This window comes from Microdochium trichocladiopsis (genome assembly GCF_020744255.1).
Source record: "Microdochium trichocladiopsis strain MPI-CAGE-CH-0230 chromosome Unknown B0I36scaffold_13, whole genome shotgun sequence".
Lineage (NCBI taxonomy): Eukaryota > Fungi > Ascomycota > Sordariomycetes > Xylariales > Microdochiaceae > Microdochium > Microdochium trichocladiopsis.
Genome location: NW_025763556.1, coordinates 720166 through 740360, shown reverse-complemented (window position 1 = coordinate 740360; position 20195 = coordinate 720166). Strand labels below are relative to the sequence as shown.

The 20195-nt window shown below is 50.6% G+C and overlaps 4 protein-coding genes across 4 annotated transcripts; 3 read left to right on the top strand and 1 right to left on the bottom strand.

Moving 5' to 3' along the window:
• Positions 1 to 990: 990 nt before the first annotated feature.
• B0I36DRAFT_49363 (uncharacterized protein) lies at positions 991 to 2834 on the top strand. The gene is made up of 5 exons (XM_046162962.1): positions 991 to 1298; positions 1375 to 1726; positions 1828 to 1945; positions 2034 to 2107; positions 2193 to 2834. The coding sequence occupies exons 1-5, from the start codon at positions 1101 to 1103 to the stop codon at positions 2519 to 2521; spliced, it is 1071 nt and encodes a 356-aa protein (XP_046005299.1). The 5' UTR covers positions 991 to 1100; the 3' UTR covers positions 2522 to 2834.
• A 36-nt stretch (positions 2835 to 2870) lies between these two features.
• On the top strand, positions 2871 to 5665 carry B0I36DRAFT_49354 (ankyrin repeat-containing domain protein). The gene is made up of 2 exons (XM_046162961.1): positions 2871 to 3644; positions 3711 to 5665. The coding sequence occupies exons 1-2, from the start codon at positions 3148 to 3150 to the stop codon at positions 5455 to 5457; spliced, it is 2244 nt and encodes a 747-aa protein (XP_046005298.1). The 5' UTR covers positions 2871 to 3147; the 3' UTR covers positions 5458 to 5665.
• Positions 5666 to 10309: 4644 nt separating this feature from the next.
• B0I36DRAFT_338570 (class I glutamine amidotransferase-like protein) lies at positions 10310 to 11328 on the bottom strand. The gene has a single exon (XM_046155779.1). It carries the CDS (start codon positions 11274 to 11276, stop codon positions 10401 to 10403), a length of 876 nt encoding a protein of 291 aa, XP_046005297.1. The 5' UTR covers positions 11277 to 11328; the 3' UTR covers positions 10310 to 10400.
• Positions 11329 to 18521: 7193 nt separating this feature from the next.
• Positions 18522 to 20002, top strand: B0I36DRAFT_338567 (trypsin). The gene has a single exon (XM_046155778.1). It carries the CDS (start codon positions 18700 to 18702, stop codon positions 19828 to 19830), a length of 1131 nt encoding a protein of 376 aa, XP_046005296.1. The 5' UTR covers positions 18522 to 18699; the 3' UTR covers positions 19831 to 20002.
• Positions 20003 to 20195: the final 193 nt, after the last annotated feature.

Genomic DNA, 20195 nt, shown 5'->3' with positions numbered 1-20195 from the left:
CAGGCGCGGGATCGCACGGCATGGCAGTGTGGCATTGCGTGTGCCAGGCAGGTGATTTGGGCATGAGGGCCGGACCCCTGGATACACCTTCCCCTTCCGGCCGCATCCTCTGCAGCCTACAACCAATCTGGTCAAGCACCCGCGTCACCTCGACAAGCTCCAACGGTCCTTCACCCACAGGCTGGCGCCGGCAAGCCAGTTGGGTGAGGGCTCGCGTGCCCGTTATTCGTGTCTCTGTGTTGCTCCGTCCCATGGCCTGCCACTCGGAGAACAGGGATTGTCAGTCAGCCAGCCAGCCAGACCATCCAGCCACAAAGTACAGCCTAATCATGTCTTGACCGGCTGCGGTGATGCGATGACGCTGCGTGGCCAATGGCCGCATGTGCGAGCCTGTCGAGCATGTTAAACGACACCCTTTCCTCTTTGCCCTGCCGAGCCTGTTGTCGTCCTCGTCCCATTCCTTATCAGCGTCAAGGGTACTTGGCCTGTCTATCTGCCCTAGCTATCTGCCTGCCTGTCTGCCACGCGGCAGGAGACGGAGCTGTCACTGCTCGCTTTTCGCTCCACCCTTGTCCTGTCACGGCTGTTTACCACGAAGGAAGGACCTTTTTGGCCGGGTGGGACAATTTCCAGCAACATCTCTGGCGTCGTCCCCATACTGGAGCGTATCCATCACTCCGGAACCCCCATGCCCTCCCCTGTGATCCACTCGCGTTGTGGCTTACCCAGGGCATAGATAGCATTACGGAGCTCAAGTTGCTTGACCCTCTCTCGCCTCTGGCCCCTCGATCCGCTGTCTCCGCCACCCGATCCTGCCTGACAAGCTTCTCCGGCCCCGTACGTACCCCCATGGTCCCTGTCGGGGCCGAAATCTTTTAATCTTGCTGCCCTGCCGCTCCACAACCAGATCGTGCTTTCCATGTAAGGTACAAATGGTCTGCCGATCCTCAGTCCCGGGGCTCTGGTAGTCGTGCCCCAGCTCAGTCCAGCACGGGCACAGCCAGTCAGTCGTGCCCAAATCAACGCCAAGTGTGGCCAGAGACGCAAGGACACGACATCGGGGGCACACTGGTCGCTTCGCTAGTCGGCCAGCGACGATCATGAGTCCGCTCGAGTTGGCCAACATGCCCGTCACGTTGACTCCCCGCTGGGCTACACCGAGCCACACGCCATTCATCGACACTACCCTTTGGACTCTCACGTCCGTGGCTGTCATATTCCTGGCCCTGCGCTTATGGACCCGGATCAACGCCAACAGGACCCTGTTCGCCGATGACTGGCTTCTCATCGCCGCGACTGTGCGTAGTCCTCGTTCAAGGACAATAGTTCTGGTTTGCTCCTTGTATACCCAGGTGACTGACGGTTCTTCGACAGGTCCTGCTCCTTGGTCATGCCCCTCTGATCTGCTGGTACACTCGCGTCCTCTTCGACGAGGACATCGACTTGCGGCTGTATTCATACCTTGCCGAGACCAACGTCATGTTGTATTCGTTGACGCAAGCTCTAAGCAAGACATCGATCGCCGTGGTTCTTACACGATGCACTTTCGGCTGGTGGAAATGGACGACGTGGGCCCTGACTGGCCTCGTCTGTGCTATGCTACTTCCTCATGCCATCCTCGGCTTCGCCATCATCTGCGACCAGAACCCTCTGTACGCGCAGTGGGCCATCCCAGGTCCCTGCATCGAGTACCCGAAGCTCAAGAACTTCAAGATTGCCATCCAGGGTATGTCACATTCTTTTTTTTGGCTTCGGGATTTTGGCTTTATTTCCATGGCGGCAAGTGTCCCTTTAGCTTCTAACCTCATCTGACTTCTGTCCTTATAGTGGTGTCAATCATCATCGACGTCTGGTTCACGTTGTTACCCTGGAAGATTGTGTGGAAGCTCAAACTCAAGACCACCGAGCGATTTGGCTTCGCTTTCGCCATGAGTCTTGGTACTGGGTAAGTTCTGACATCTAGGAAGGGGCCCTGTCTTTCTTCGGAGAAAGACAAGTACTGGACACACTGGCTGACCACGGTTCTTCTTTAGCACTTGCGTTGTCGGTATTTACCGACTTTACCAGTGGCTGAACCTGAGCACCCTCGACCCCAAGGACGTTACTTGTGAGTCAATTGTCCTGTGCTCACCGGCGTGCCGGACTGGCTCACTAACATAATGATGCTTATCGTACAGACCAATCTGCAACAGTCACCCTCTGGAACTTCACCGAGCCCGCCGTCACTGTGATTGCGGCATGCCTACCTGTGCTCCGCGTACCAGCCCTTGCCTTCATTCGCAAACTCAAAGGACAACACAGTACAGCCGCTGGCGGCACCAGTCATTCCCAACATCCCCACAATGGCTACATAAAATCCATGTCACGCAGGCAGAGCGGGGAATGGCCGCTGCGGGAATCGTCCGGTGCAAGCCAGCGAAGCCTTGGAGACATCGTAGTCAAGCAGGACTTTGTGTTGCAAACGGAGTCCATGGACCTGGAAGATCTGAAAGGTGTCAAGGCAACATACAAGCCATGTTGAAGAGCATAGTCATTATCTCCAGCCGTCGACATATACCTTCTATACATACAGTCTCCAATCTTGGCCAGTGATAAGTCCAGGGCACGCGGTACGCTGTGATGACGCATGTACCTATCGTTTCGGCGTGTGCAATCATGGTCAACCAAAGCGGCCACTGAGCTATGGAAGTTTCATGAACCCCAGTCACGGTGGATCGATTTAGGACTTCCACCAATCAATATGGAATCCAGGGGTAGTCCGAAACCCGAGACACCTTACCATGTCCGACCGCAGTGTATTCATCATCGGTCATTGCACGACCGGGGTTGTCAAAGATCCCTGGAAATGACATGCGACGCTAGCAATGGCACGAAGAGGAGCGAAGAGGCCTCAGCCTCGATACCGTACAACAAGAGAATTGCACTTTTTCAGCTCCAGACCATTCATGTTGAGGGCGCCCAGGTGTCAGACCGCTGAGATGGCTGCCTTGCGGGAATACACGAATGACCTCTTCGGGAGGACCACCCCACAGCTAGGGCTGTGCATGTGCTAGCGCGGGGTACGAGGCTGACAGGCCCTCATGTAATCTGATCAGCAGGCTGCCAGATAACTCAGTCGCTTATAACGGGGAAGCTTGGAAGCAGGACATGCGGTCATGTTGTTGTGTAGCTTGCAGCTGCTGCGGAGAACCCTACAGCTTCCTTACCGCTATCAAAACATCAACTATGTCCGGCATGTCCTTCTCCGCGCTGAGTTCCGTAAGCTCACATCTTGCTAGCAAGGCACAAGCTGGATCGAACAGCATCGACCACCTGCTTAGCACCCGCAGTCATGACACGATCAAGACGGAGCTCGACAAGCTGGGTCTGCTCTCGGTATCACTACGACAGCTCGAGTATCATGCAGGCCAGGTCCCCGGTGAGCTGGCCACAGACCCGTGCCTGTCGTCACTGTCAGCAGAGTTGAGCACCGAACTAGCTGTGGCACTACCCTTGTGCGAATATACTCTGGCTGTTGTGATAAAACAGCTCTCTCGCTTGGACGAGAACACGCCGAGACACAAGATCGACGTCTCTACAGTCTCTAGATTTGATGCCTTCACCAAGTCATCAATCACACTGTATATTATACTCCGAGGGCTCCTGTTAGTAAATGCCTTATCCGTGATATGTGTTTCATGTGTCATTCAGTCGGGGCTAAGACCATACAGAAACACTGGCGACCTCGTGGCTGTTGAGGCCAAAGAGTCAGAGGCGCGGCAGGCTCTGCAAGACGTCCAGACGGCAGCTGGACATGCAAGCCGCAATTGCGATATCTTGAGCGGCGCTGACTCTTCGCGTACCACACGGAGTGATGCAAACGGTGGCCCGGCCAAGGGTCCGCAAGCGAGAGAGCATCCGCCACTCACATGCTCAGAGCTGCCCCAATACTCGGACAGGATGCCTGCTGTCATTTCCCCAGGAACCAATGTCCCAGAGATCAGCAGTCAAAGTGCCAGTACAAGTCAGAACAAGGATTCAGCCAGCGCGACTGGCTTCTTCGACTCGCTGACCAGCTCATTCAAGGCGATGACCGCGGCCATAAGGTTCAAGCCAGAGCCGTTTGTTGTGCCCCTCTGCGAAGCAGCAACAAGAGGCAGTATACCGCAGATCCAAGGCTTGCTGGGCGAGGGCGTCAATGTGGATGGCCACAATGAGGCTGGTTTGACTGCGCTCATTTGTGCTATCCAGGCCCGTCAGCTCGAGGCCGCGCGATATCTTCTCCAGGCTGGCGCAGACCCAAAGATCCGCTCGTCAGGGCGTAAGGGTAAACCACCTCTTTACCACGCCTCGGTGGCGCAATACGAGCCAGCTGTCGATCTACTACTCACCAACGGGGCATCTATGGCTGGGAGCGACGACTGGTTCTTGGACCTTCTCACAGGAGCGGCATCTGCAGATTGGATTGCACTTCTCCTCACCCGTGGAGCCAGCGTACACGCGAAGGACAGCAGTGGCAGAGTTGCCATCGCCCTGGCCCTGCAACATCGCAAGAAGAAGGAAGATGGCGATGAAGTAGTGGCCACATTGCTAGCCCACGGCGCTGATCCCAACGCACGAGACCTGTACGGCACGCCTCTGGTGCATCTATGCCTACAGCAGGACCGCGACAATCTCATGACATTGTTACTTGAACGAGGAGCTAATGTCAATGGGACCGATATGTATGGCAGTCCATTAGTCGTGGAAGTGCTGAAGCGTGGCAATGTTGCGCTCGTCAAGGCTTTGATCACCAGGGGTGCCGATGTCAATTCGACAGACATCTATGGCAACCGCCTCATCATCAATACCATTACGAGTACGAGCCTGTCCACCACCGACAAAGCGGCGCTCGTTGAGATTCTGACGCAGCGAGGAGTCCAGGGCGGTGTTGCGGATAACTGGGGTGTCACCGCATTGGACTATGCCGTAGCCAATACCGCTTCCAAAACTGGGCCACTGACCGATGTCGAGCTTCGTGTCGTTGATCTTCTCACCTCGCACGGCGCAGACCCTAATCAACGACTGACCAAGCAGCCGGGGTACCCTACACTGTTGACATACGCTCTCGACAGGCAAGATTGGAAACTCTTCCGTGTAGCCCTGAGCCGAGGCGCCCAGCCAAATATTACAGACAATCGGGGGAGAACGCCACTTCTCATCGCCCTTCAGTACGGCGAGCCAGAAGTTGTTGCGCTCTTGATTGAGAAGGGGGCAGACAAGAATCAGGCGGGCCAGGTCACGCCAGTAGAAATGGCCAGGGCATCGCGCGATCCGCAACTTATGCAACTGTTAGGAGTGCCTCCTGTAGAGGGCGCACGTGTTTATCACACACTGTCGCGAGAGGTTCGCCACAGGCAGGGTCGTGGATTGAACACAAGCCCTCGTACAACGGTAGAAATGGATCTACCTCCACAATATGAGGAACGCTCAACTTAGCGTAGTCTAAGGCGTCGATGCTCAGCCTGATGGCAATACAGATCAGAGTCACGATGGCCGTCATGTGGTCGACTCAAGAAAATGCCAGTGCGAGCCGGGAGTTCACAGGAGCAAGCCATCGCGGCTGAGCCATGGTGCTCGTTTGCAATGGGGCCTCATTCCGACGCTTAGCAGTGGGACTCGTTCCATCAGATGGATCTCGTGGCTGCCAAATAGTGATTGTAGGGTGAAAGGGTGGCGGACTAGTAATGAGCAGTGGCAATACCTGAATACCATGTAAGGACCGTTGGGGTAGCAAGAGGGGTGATCATGGAATAGAGATCATGCCCTAATACACGTGAAGCAGATAGAGCTCGGTCACATTTAGTAACAGAGGTTGATCTTGTGACTGCCTCAGTCCCTAACGCGTAGCCTGTCAACCGTCAAGCGGTGGCAGAACGCCTGCCCCCACAAACAACACACATTTTGTCCTATCAAGAAAAGAAAGCATCGTGGCTATGGCACTGTCCAAAGCAAGGCACCTAGATAATGCCCAGTGGCATACCAGTATCACGTCTTTTCCATCTCGAAGGGCGAAGGGACAAAGGGTGTCAGCTAGCTGTTTCTCTACCAGTGGCCCACGAGACAGTCGCCACCGTTGCGCGCAACTTCAACCCCCTGCACCAAGTCGGGCTCAGTCAACTCTTCCGCAATATTGCGTTTGCTCCCCGAGTGGTTCACGATAACTACCCATGGCCGTGACGCCTGACTTCCTCCATATCTGACTACACCAAGCCAGTAAGAAAGCCACTGCGCGTATCCATACTCGTAGAAGTATGCATGGAAGTGCTTGACTGACCCCGTGCGTCTGACTCGGTGCCTATAGGCCTCACGTAACCTCGTTCCTGGCATAGGGTGTCCACAAGTAATATGAGCTACGTTTCACTGCGTACAGCCCTTCGGGTCAATACACCTGCCCGCCACAAGCAGGATTTCAAGAACAATATGAACAGTTAGCTCAATAATGACAGCTCGGAGTATTTAAAATTTCGAGACACCATCGAATGGGTTTTCCTCGTCTCGCACGGTAGGACGACTTTGAGCAATGGTTCATTGCACGTGCTCGTAAGGCCATACGACGACTATAGACACTTGGCATTGACCACACATCGCTTACAAACACAACAGGGGCAGTTCATACTCTGAACAATACTCTGAACCTCTGGAATGTCGTATGCTCACGTGAAGCTGTGGGAGTAACTGGCCAGTACTTCTTGTCCAACTTGCCTGGAACTGGAGTCGTTTGAGGGTCACAACAGCAACGGTTTCTGAAGGGAGGCTTGCTACGATTAGAAGATGCCGCATGAGACTTTAAGCTGGGTAGGAATTTCTTGGGTGGAGGCGATTCCAATCACATCTCGAAATGCTTCAGGGCAAGTCTCAAGGTGCTGTCTGAGGTCGATAGACAGTGATGAATGCGAGAGCGGTCCCACGGAGAGTAATGACGGTCTCGCGTTTGTACAGCTGGACTGGCGAGATACTATTGGCTCCTTCCCGGCATTCTATTATGTGACCTCGGTTGCGGTGCAGCCAACATTCGGCTCACACTGGCCCCTGTTAACGTGCTCCGCCTAACCGCTCCTTACTGAACGCAAGCTACCTCACTCTATGGCAGATGACTTCAAGGCAGCGATGATGCCACCGGCGAGAAGAACAAGAAGAAGCTATTGCACTCATTCTGTCGCCGTTGGGAAGTCTTTCTAGAGCGGCGTAGTGGGCCTGGGCCAAGTGAACGCTTACACGTCGATGGTGCTGTCTGGCCTACCTAGAGACGGCGGTGTAGGCATGCTGAGCAAAGCACGAGAACGCTTCGTGAGGCATGTGGATGGATGACTGGTCTTTTAGTCGGCAAAGAGGTGGTTCGGAGTCAAACATGCTGCCATGCTTCCAGAATCCAGAAAGCTTTATATATGGAATCGATGTAGATTTTATGTGTACGTGGCAGGCAGATGGTGGTCGGCAGAGCTAGTCTTAGTCTAGCAACCGATCTCGACGCTCTGGAAAATTAGCAGCCAGTTCAATCACCGAGGGCAAGTTTCAAGACAAAACCAGCCATGATTATCGTAGTCTCGATATGTAGCTGTGACACGAACTTCGGTTCCAGCTGTATTATTTAGAGCCGTGCACAGCGACTAAGCCGAAATGCCTAGTTTACCCCAGGCGCTATAATACTAAACATAGCTCCTTCCCCCGTGTCTATTGCGTCATGTATCCATCCGTTCTATATGTCCTCGGATCCCTCCGTGGTCACAAGCAATCATGTCATCCTCCCAATGATGCTCACCATACCTGGCAAGTCACCACCCGGGAGTGAAACCGCCTACTTGTTCGAAACCTCGTGTCTAGGTTATCAAAGTATTGGCACCACGTCTCTCCCATAGGCGTTCACACAAACTACAATCAGTTAGGCTGTTGCGGCATGCGCCGTCGAGGTGGCAGGGACTTATGCAGTATCGGTGACCAGGTTTGCCGTCCATCTACGGACGGACTGGTTGCTGTTCCTCAACCACATCGCGAAGTGGAAGTTTGAAAATGCCCTGAATCTGTTTTGGGACACATGGTGGCTTCACATGGCGCTATTTCAAGTGGTCATATATCTTTTACCCCAACACGCTCGAGCGTGCCATGCACTCCCTCATTGCCTCTTTTTGTCCCTTCCTTCATTTGCCAGAGAGGCATACGTGGGTTTTCCAACCGATGGCCTATCTCATTCTTCTAGGTTGATTATCGTTTGATTGTCGTGCTCAAGTAGGTTTCGGTCAGATTATACGATGAGTAGTCAATGCCCATTGGAGATAATAGCAAACCCCACGGAAGCAAGGACTGAAATGAGGTGCTGTGGAACTGAGTCGGTCGATGACCCGTTGTCATTCGGAAGCGGAATCTGGCGCAACACTTTTTTCAAGTAAATTAAGTCAGTCGGACTTGCGACACGTACACTAAAAGACCATCATTATAAGACAAAAGCTGTACTACACGTAGTCGCCCGGTGCCGCCCTGCTTGGGTCCAAAATATCATGCAGCTCACTTACAGGGCCTAATCAATTCACTCAACTATAGGTTAGCTATGATTTCAAGTTGACTTGTACTTAGACGAGCCGCTATAAACTTGACAGTTGTCCCAAGCATTGTCTTCTGAGGACCCGCACGCTGGATATCGAGGCCGATTCTTCTTGGATTTCCAAACGCCGATTTCATCCCGGGAGTCACAAGCAGCCGAGGATTTAGGAAGAGGAGATAAGTCGTCGGGGTAAGTCACGTATGTATGTATTGTACCAGCCCAAATCAGTACAGACATCAAGTATAAAATAATAATGGTAATGGTATTTTCTAGTTATCGACTATCCTAGTACAACTCACTACTTACAGTTTGGCTTCACAAATTACTCATTGAGCTGACTGATGAAGTCTGGTCGCAGAATATTCGAAGACATACAATAGGAGGACGTGCTCGACAGCGCACATACAGATTGAAAAGAAGGAGCATGATGTCCCATCAGATCATATTGAAAAGATGACGATAGTGGGCAACCAATAACAGGAGCCAAGTAGCCCTGATGATTATCGGCCGCGAAACCAAACGATACAGCCTTCAAAATTGAGCATACGATTGGCTGTCAGCCGTCGGATCCGTAAGCCCAGAAGAATATCGTGCATGTAAAATAGCAGACATTACTAATTGACCAGTTATAACGAATTGTTATGAGACACGACGCACCAGGAGGCTAAGAATATCTAGCGCGTATCGGTCGTGCAGGTTCATAGCCTGACTTAATAACGAAATCCGTACCTAATGAAAAAAAAAAAATACATGCTAATAATCGTTTGCGCGGCTTTCGTCACCCTACGGCACAACTGAATTGACAGATAGAGGAAAGAAAATCTTTGTCCAAAACATCATAGATCCTGCACTATTATCCAGTGTGTTCGAGGAAGCCATAACATTATCAAGCTGAAAGACGGTTTTGGAAATGTTACTGTTAGTTTATTTAAGCTGTGTAATTTGAAGAAAGTGATTGATCTTCAGTCTGCATTTAGAGCGCAAAGGAGGGCTGTTTGGTTGACATATTTTCGCAAGGTATGTATTCTTAGAGGTAGCCAATACAGTATCCAGAAAAGAACATAATATTGCGCACTTTTCAACAATTATCTAGTATTATACATCCAGAGGTTTGCCGGGATTTCAATACTAGATCTACCAAGTCTGCAGTCTATACTATATCTGATAATAGCTCTCTTAGCATTTATAAAGCAAGGGTTTTGTCTCCTCCAGCAGGAACTTTCTTGCTTCGATTTGTAGTATTATGCACAGTACCTAGAAAACCGACTATAAACAATGTATCAGTCAGTGACCAGATGCTTGCTTTCTGAATCGTTATAAATTGATCCCCGTTCCGCACACCTTTAGGTCTGCGCCACCTCCTGGCTTTCAACTGCACCCTCTTAGTGAACCCACATATGTTATTGCATTGGTGTTGCCCTTCTAAGTATCCCGGAATCTGTGCACCTGAGCTAGAATATATTTCTTATCTCTATGTATTAGGAGCACGTCCACTCCAAGCAATCCAAAATAAAGGGATACCCCTCATCTTCTTGGGAAAAGCGGATGTCCGAGATTATCTCAAGCTGCATGACCGAGCTGAGAGAAGTACTAAAGAGATAGGTGTTACAATCCAACCTCAGAGGTCAGCCAATTCGGTCGGTACATCTGGGTTTCATGCCTAAGTAGCATGGCACCATGCTCTGTATGACTGACGACTGACATCTATTTTTATGTTGGCACAAGCATGTCTCAAGCTCCGAGGGTTGCATAGCACAGAATGGTTATAAAAGTATAAAACTTTTGCTTCATGTTGCGATTCTTCCCCAATAATGTTAGCACCAGAAGCTGTCCATAAAAGCTCTCATCCGAGCTTCGCAACCTCTTCCAGCAGTGTATTTGCTGCAAGCTTGCCCAGGTTGTTTGACGCTAGAGGCGAATCCCCAGTAAGCAAAAGCCTGTCGCGGTGGCATTCACCCGTGATATTGCTGTTGATTGGAGTTACACCGAGTTTCTTCAGCGATTTGCCAACAAGCCAGTCCATCTTCCCAGGAATGTAGCCGATGTCGATATTTGCGCCCTCGTCAAGAGAGTCTGGGAATACATCGATGCTGTAACCTTCGTAGATGTACTTTTCACCGGGCGGCTTGCCAATATCCGCGGCCAGCATACTCGCTGGCCCATGACACAGAGTGATGAAGAAGCGGCCGTTCTTATGAGCCCAGCGGAGGACTTCACCAACAGTCTGGCTGAACGGAACGCCATTGAGCACGCCATGTCCGCCAGGAATGAACACAGCCAGGTACGGCGTCTGCTTGTCAAATCCCTTCCCCCAGAGCCTGGAGAGATCGATTGGGTTGCGGAGTTTCTCCTTGTACTTGGCGTGGATTGACTTAACAGCCTCGTCTTCTTTGGGGAATGCCCACATCTCAAATTTGACAGGCTCGCCGGTGAGTGTAGCAACATCAATGTCGAAACCTGCGGCATCGAGGTGATACATTGGCAGGAGCATCTCGACAGGGTGATTGCCTGTTGAGAAGAATTTGCCATCTGCCATCTTCAGGTATCGCTCCTGAGTACCAATCATCAAGATCTTCCACTTCCCACCCGTGTACTTGTTAGGGTAGTCAGCGCCGTCGAAATCAGTCTTTGCCGTGACGTATTGGGTGAGAGAATACGGGGAGGGGAAGTAAGCGTCGTCTTCGGCTTGGTCCATCACGGGCTTTCGGTCATCGGACATCTTGACTCGAGACCAATGGATGTTCTAGTGTGTGTATGGGTTTTGAGGAAAAGCAGCAGTTGTGCAGAGAGCTCCGAAGGCTTGCCAATAGTGGAAGGAAGAATGCCCAGACAATTTATACCTTGACACTTCCGCAGTCATTAGTCATAGTTCTTACCTTGACTTTTGTCTTTGCAGAAGTGCTCACTCAGGTGAGGGAGGGGTATGCGTTTGGTGATGTGAAAGAAACTCTAATTAAGGTTCACATTGCGCATCACGCTGGCGGTAGTTACCATGTGGAGTCACACCAATCAAGAAACTAAGCAGATCAGTGAAGTCTACACTCCAGACGTACGATTGGTACACCACACCTGAACTCCCTCGATCTGACTGTGGAGCTCGCCATGTATCATAGCTCCGATATTGAAAAGAAATCTTGCACCGAGACGCAGGATACTTACTATATTGTATGGGTCTCAGCAACAAGAAGGGTGAGAGTGTTTATAGCACTTCGGCTCAAATAGAATGAAAGAGAGGTTGATAGAGAATATGCTTCAAGAAGAGTCTCTGGCTGTAGATGACGCAAGTTTTAATTTGTCTAAATTACGGAGGGAGTATTAAAGCAAACAAAACATTCAAGTAAGGCCAGCTGCAGAGGTTTAGTTAGGACTCCAGGTGACTTCCGCTGACATGGGAATCGTACGTACCTTGCTATCACCTGGAGCAAACAGGAGCAATATAATATGGTATAGATATATCTACATGGCTTACCAATGGAACAAGTTCTCTCCAGACTATAATTGTAGACAAGCTTTATGCTTAATAGCTTAAAACCATCAAGACTGATTTATCGCTTGCAAGCATGCTCTATGTATCTCATCGTGAAGCACGTGCACATAGTCGTACAGAAAATTGGCAAAGCGTAGATAAGCCGCTATTATTGGCTTTAACATTTTCAAATTCAAAGGTATTCACCCGCCAAATAATAACACAAGCGCATAGCTTGAGTATTCACTGCAAAAATGCTGTTCCGCACGTAACCGGCTCGGGGCTCCTTCCTAGCTTGATATTTTATTTACGCACTTTGACATGAAGCCGTACTCCAAGCCAATATTCATAATCTAAGCTAGTATGTTAGTAGCTTCAAGTATCTGCTTTTCTTTGTTACGGACTTGGTTTCGTGACACTATGAGTATTAAAGTAATGCCGAATTCTCTCTGTACCTAAACTATATCAGCACCTCATGCCCCGCAATTTCAATAAACCGGGGGGCTGAAATCACAAGAAATGGGCGTCAAAACTCTCCACCCATACACAGTTCCCATCAACGAGCTGCCGAGCTGGTTGGCTTTTTTTTTTTTTTTTTTTTTTTACAAAAAAGACTTTCTACCAAAAAAGAAAAGCCGTAAAAGAACGATTGACCTCAATAATCTATGAATTGTATGGCCTTACTGAGAATCGGTTTACTGGAAAGCAGGTTGGCAGAACCAGGTGATTCATTCACACCTGGGCCGAACCGGTTTAAAAGATTTTTAGTGGGAGACGAATGGTTTTCCAGAAACATATTGTACTTAGCACAATCAGCTCAAAATGAACAAGCTCTCGCCTCGAAATATATTGCTCTTCATGGATTTTGGATGGTGGTCTTGATATTATACGCGTATCCGCGCTATATTACAAAGAATAACCAATAGTTTGGATAAAGTCTTTAGGATACATCATAGGTCATCGAGCAAAATCACCCAGTTGTACACAATGGATTATTTTAGTTCTCTCATGTTTAATATCTAGTAAGGCATATTAATTGATGTCCGCATTTCCTGTCGCGGCAATTGAATCGGCGGTCATGCAGCTCGCTGTGTCACTTGTCGACCAGAAAACTAGCATTGCTGGGATAATTTTGATGTTACGAACCCCCTCCCCGCACTGACTGCGGGAAATCACCACGGCTATATGGAATATCAATTCATTCAACCTGGTCCTGGTAGGCTTGTAGAGTTCTCTTTTGATGCTCGCGTTTTGAACCACTCTTCTTGTGTATTCGTTCCAGCAGAGGGCCAAGTAGAGCCCAAGGGTTGGCGAGCAACAACAGCCCAGGAATTACTCGCTCGAGGCGCTAGACCACTTCACGTTCTGCGACCCTCCTGTAATGCACTCCGCGCTTCTCTCTCAGTGTTTTGAAACCCCATGAGCTTGATCAGTACACACACCCTTTGGGACTCCAGGGTCAATTTGTTGGAGGCTGGACAACTTTTCTGGCAACCGCTTCATTCATAATCTGAAAAGGATCAGCAGCTACTTCTGGGACACCGCCCACTCCACCTCCTTAGATATGCATGGGTGGTGTAGACTCTTTCACAACGCTGATTGATATGGCTATCGACACTTTTTCACTTGGTTTCCCCCCAGATAGTGATTAACCCTTAGATTCTCGTGTCTCTGAGGTTGACAGTGGGAGTTGAGTTAGGGCAAGCGAGTGAGTGCCAAAATCTCCCAGCAACATTCGTCAACTAATCGACAAGCCCCTTGGACAGGGAAACAGGTGCTGCCTGGGAGCTAGTCCGATGATTTCTAAGTGAGACGAACTGACTGCACTGCGCTACTGTAATTACTCAAAACTAGAGCCGTGTTTTGGTATACACGGGCCAGATCTTTGTTGCCATAAGTCACGGCTGCACTTGTTTGCCACGAAGGGATGAACGCTTCTTCTAAGCTCATGTATTTATTTGTCTTCCCTGGACTTTCAATAAGTTCAAGCACGGGTATATCGCTCGAACCCCAGTTCTAGAATTATTCATGCTCTCTGAAAACTTTTGGGGGCAAGGTCTTTTCCCGTTCCGAGATCAATTACACTTGTCATTTGAAAGATGCAGTACCTATCACGGAACCCACTCCAACCTTTTTCTGGTTGCTAAAGGTGAGCATTCTTTAAAATCATTGCCCTTTGTCTGTCATATTCATAGATTATCACTCTGTTACTCTCCATAATTGTTAAAAGAGTTATGCTCATACTTATCATTGGTGACTGACTTACGTCTTTCAACGTAGGGATATTTTTACTCCAAATCTGATACAATCAATCAATAATTCGATATTATGACAAAATCTTTCTCTGTACACCTTAGCCAAAGGGTTTCACAGATGTAGCTACTATGCTCAGTGCTTTACTTACTATGTATGCTTCTTTCAATATGCAAAAGTCCGGACTCTGTTATCTTTTTTTACGAAGACTCATATAATACGCTCGAATATGTGGGAGTGATTTTTAGAGATCCATAATATCAGAATATCCCAGATTAAAGAACTTTTCAAAGGAAGAGAAACCTATAGCCGGTTCTGGTGCTAATTCGAAAGAGAAAAAACGAAACAGTCTATCATTCCAGGACTCTAGTGAGAAAAAGAGCTTATATACATGCCCTTGTCTTGCACTGCTCTCTGCTCCAAATTGACCATAGCCGTTGTGCCTCGAGTACTGCACACAAGCAATATTTATGCTTAGTATTACTCCTCTTGTCAACGTTAGTGCTAGTGAACAATAGATGGTCCTAGAATTTGGCAGAGTTCTCCAGAACGAACAACGCTAGATCGTCGTGTAATCGCTTCCTCGAAACAATCTGACTACCCAGTCGTTCATCTGACTCCGGACATCGACATGAGTCTACGGAGACAAGCCCTCTTTGGTCCACCTATCCGTCCAATTAATTGTGTGATTCGTACAGAGTTTTAAAACCTGATGCGCATTTGAAGCGATATTGTCCCAAGCAGCCAGTTTCTATAACGAGCATTCGTGCTATGCTATTGCGTAGTGAATAAAGCATACCAATAATATACTCCCACATTACGAGAACGTGAGAGAACGTGAGAGAAAGCAAGCTACAAATAACGATTACCATATTACGGACAACATTTGCTCGGCCAATATTGAAGAGAGACCTGAACAGGATACCTGTAGTAGTGTTGCCTGCCTATTTCAATGGACCGGTCTTCCTTCGTCTTCAAAGCCTGGGAGGAGAGGGGCTATTTTGCGATGACGTGGGTCCCCGCAAGCATATAGACCACCCCAGATCAGTTGATATGATTAGACATTGGCAGGCGTATTACCTCCTTTCTGGTTCCGCCACTTGTTTTGCGCTCAGCACTGCATAAATCCGAATCGGAAACCTCGGCGAAGCTAGCGTTTGTAGCTGTTCGTCCTTTATTCGGATTACGGTCGATTAGTGTAGTTGACGGACTATTTACATCTTAAGACGATTACTCTAGTGTTTTGTGCTATGTATGACAGTAGCTGATAAATTTCTCAACTTGCTTTCAAGCCTTTTCTCTATTTTCTGTGTGTACTGTAGGTAGTTATAGTAGAGTCCCGGCTGTTATTTGCTCGTTCTTGCCCGATATTCTAACCTTTCGCAACTCGGTGTGTGCAGACCACTTTTTCTTTAGTGCTAGCAAATTCAAAGTCTTATAGTAAATGCTAATAGGTATGTATCTATCTACTATCTAGCAATACACGCTCGTAGAGATAATAAGCATAGCACCATCGTGTCCATTTGCGCATGGAGTCTCGAACCCTCGGTACTCTTTGCTTCGACAGCGCTAAGTACTGGTCCATGGTGAAGTATGAAGGCGAGAGACACTTGCTCTACAAATAAACGAGATCGAATAATACTAATCGAGTATGGCCTGATAAATGTGAAGCAATACTTACTGTTGACTCCAAGCGACCGCTTCTTTGATTTGCAGGGATAAATCATGTCCATTTGTTGTTCTTAACTCAAAAGATTGGAAGTTAAGAATATTGATCGGTGTTGTCGTGGACAGCAAAAGAAGGTTCACCCGTTACGTGTCCAATAGAATATAAAGGTCAATGGTGTCGTTCCTCTGGCGTCCACAATGGCGATGCGATGTATAATAATTGAATTGTGGGCAGTACGCATGTTTCATGCAGTCCCTGCTCGCGCAAGTCCACATGGGACGCCAGGGCGCGCCTTCCTACAGTCTTGCTTGATGAATCTGACAACGAGAGGATCTGCGTGATGCTCAGCACTACGTTGTTCAATGCCGAATCATACTTTTATTGGCGTCTCACAAACACCGGGCTCCCATCATGTACCTACCACTATTAGTAAGGCTTATTCGTACACACAATAGCAACATTAAATTGCTGCTCACCGTTCAAGACTTCGCTGATAATGCATGCAGTACTTATCCCTAGATGTTCGCACCGCAAGGACGGCATTTCCGGCAGAACAGAGTGCCAGCCTCCGTTGTTCACACGCACGCGTCAAAACAGTCACTGGCTGAGAACATGGTCCGCGGGTTGACCGTTGTTAATCACCGAGCCCAATCACACAGGCTGAAGCGGTTTCTGTTTGGTCACAGACCGGTCTTTTACGAGTCAAGCTGGTGGTCCGCAGAGGTCGTAGGCGTATCTAGTTATCAGTGCCCATGCTGTCCGCGCCACGGAAGAACCCTGCTGGCCACCTCGGCTATGCAGATCATCGACCAAACAAGGATGGCCATGTTAGCCGGGTGGGGACACTCTACTTCACTGCACGCTAGCGGATAGATATATTCGAGGTTGTGGTGCTGGACACAGACGCATTATGTGCTGGCTGGTGGTGCAAGCAGGTTGACGTAACAGGCAGGTGGCAACGGATGGAACTGTGAATGCGGGGGCTTCGAAGTGCCGTGAGGAATGGCTATGCAAGCGCCTTTGTGGCACCCCGCTGGTCCTGCCAGGACTGTGGATCATCGCTTCGCAGATGGCGCGGACGTACACGCTCCGTGATCTGGCCACTCAGGGCGGTAACTGATTATAGCGACTCATGGTGAGAATGACTATCTGCAGAGCGGAAGAAAGTCAGGACTAAAACGCACTTTTATCGAGGTCGCCGGGCAATTATATGTGATGCTACAAGATGACTGTGGACCTCTTATCAGCGTGGGTTAGTGAGATGAGATAGTCTCTATCAGTGCAGATATCAACATCCTGGGCATCATCATCCTAGGGACTCTCTTATCATCAGAGCGTTGCGGCAGTCATGGAGATCTTACAAAATGCCAGCCAGAACTGCGCGAATGTGGCCCCGGGACAAGCCGACAGATTGAGAAGGCGCATGTTCTATCATGCTTAGAGTCATCCTTGGCTTTGTCGATCATCAACCATTTTGAGCAGCTCGCCCGGCCCTTGTCGCTGCCAGTCCCGGCCAAGGAATCCCTATGGCATCTGTTTCCTTGTTGAGCTACCTATTCAGCGCAGCCACGGCAAGTGAAGTTCCATCTGCCCCAGGCAGATACTACTGCTGGCTGTGGTATCAAGGCGCGCTGTCGCCAGGTATGTTTGACTCGCCGGGTATGTTTGACGTGCCTTGCCCCGGAGCAAAGACGCCGATCTCGCGTGACTTGTGAGTGGGATGACTGAGCCTATAGGTGCAGTACCTGCTTTTTCAGGCTAAGGAGGGTTACAGCGACATCTGTGCGTGGCTCACAGTCCAATCACTAGTAGGTTCCTTCTATTTTAGGTTATGGAGGATTGCACCCGTTGGCACTCTCACCTTACCCCTGAAATGTAGGGAGAGGATGTGAAGATTAACCTCTTTCCTATTACACTGACCACTTCGCAGTCACATGCCTTCTCGAGTTAGGTGCTACTCAAACTCCAACGCGCGTGCAACCCGACAGCTGTTGGCCTCTTTCTGCCAGTCAGATGATGCCTCGACGCCGTCGGCTTCCACCGATTGATTCGCATGTAGCAAAGGAGACCTAGCTTGTCCGCCTCGATCGCCACGCGACCTTGATGGGCCCATGTTGTGTCGAGTTATACTCTGTCTACCGAGTCCAGATCGCCCCCAAACAGCCACCTCGTGTCCATGTTGTAGCAAATGCAAGGTTTCCCCGCAATGCCGGAGTTCTGGACCTGACATGGCAGTTGCTACAACCCGCCCACTATGCAGGCCGACTGCCGCTCGCCGGTCTGTGCCGGCGTTGAGTTACATGACCTTATCTGTTTTAAGCTTGTGCCCAATCCCTGCGCTCCGTGCGCCCCCCTTCGCGCCGGGTCACGTACCATTGCATAGGACAGGGGTATAAGCAGTCCTCACAGCTGCCTTTTGTGGACTATTTAGGCAAGTTGCTATACTAGCGGCAACGTCGCAGGCCGGGATCATAGTCAATCGGGAAGGAGGTGCCCGATAATCAGCAGGCCGCTATCAAACACTGCCGCGGAAGAGCACTCACCTTACTGAAACAAAGACATCGCGATGGTCAAGATGGTTGGGCCACGGACAAGTATAAGTAAGGGCCTTGATCACTTCCATTCAACAGGTTCATTCTCCAGTCAGCAGCAGCAGCAGCAGCAATTGCAACTCAGCTCATCTAGACTGCCATCAACTTGCTCCTCAGAGCACCCGCGTCATCTCGTCTACTCGCCATCTTCTCGACAATCAACATGGAGTTGACCAAGTTCCTTGCCGTCATGGCAGCCGTCCTGCCTGTTGCCTACGGTGCCCCCGTTGAGGCGGCTAACCAGCTTCACCCCGAGATCCTGGCTGCTATGAAGCGTGATCTTGGCCTTGACGCTGAGCAGGCAACTGCCCGCGTTGCCCGCGAGCTTGCGGCCACCGACGTCATCGAGAACGCGCGCCGCTCGACCGGCGACGACTTTGCTGGTGCCTGGGTTGCCCGCGACGGCGCTGCCATCCACGTTGCTATCACCAACGAGGCCCGCGCCGCCGAGGTCGAAGCTGCTGGTGCGACGCCCGTCTTCGTGCGCAACAGCCTGACCAAGCTCGAGCAGGCCAAGCTGGCTCTCGACGGCATCGACATTGACCAGGTCCAGACCCTGGACTCGACTGCCGAGGCTGTTGGCGTTGCTGCCTACTTTGTCGATGTGGCTTCCAACAAGCTCGTCATCGAGGCTCTCCCCGGCAGTGTTGCCCACGCCGAGGGGCTCGCTGCCCAGGTCGGCCTTGCCGATGGCGAGTTCGAGGTTGTCACCGTCCAGGAGATGCCCACCACCCTTGCACTCATCCGCGGCGGTGACCCCTACTACATCAACCGCTCTGCCCGCTGCTCCGTTGGCTTCGCCGTCACCACCGGCTTCGTCTCGGCCGGCCACTGCGGCACTAGTGGCTCCTCGGCCACCACCAGCGCCGGTGCTGCCCTCGGCACCTTCTCTGGCTCTGTGTTCCCCGGCAGCGCCGACATGAGCTACATCCGCGCTGCCAGCGGCAGCACCTACACCAATGCCATTGCTGGCGCCAGCGCCCGCATTACCGGCAGCACCGTCACCGCCGTCGGTGGCTCCATCTGCCGCTCTGGCTCGACCACTGGTGTCTTCTGCGGCTCCGTCCGTGCTCTGGGCGCTACTGTCAACTACGCTGAGGGCCGTGTTACTGGTCTCACCCAGACCAACGTCTGCGCCGAGCCCGGTGACTCTGGCGGCTCCTTCTACTCTGGTGCCCAGGCTCAGGGTGTCACCTCTGGTGGCTCTGGCAACTGCAACAGCGGCGGCACCACCTACTTCCAGCCCGTCAACGAGATTCTCTCCACCTATGGCCTCACTCTGGTCCGCAGCTAAATGTTGCAGCACTGCTGGATCCGTTTACAATGACAAAACCGGGCCGACCTTGGATGATCTAGGTCTGGTTGGCAAGTGGAAGCCGGGAGGACGGGAGCTTTTATCATTCTTGCAGATTAGTTCTTGACAGGTATATATTTCCATTATGTCAATACGAGAGGTTTTTTATGCAGTCCGAACCAATATTTGCTTGTCATCGATAGTGCTGGGGCAACGATCGTGCTTCCCGGGCACGAATGTCATTGCTGTGCAAATTGAGTGAGTGGTGCATCCCCCGCAAGGCCGCGAGCTTTTCAGAGCAGCAGCACTGTGGTCAGCATCACGACCGGGACTCTGTGAAGCGCGCGTCTCGCAATCACAATCGC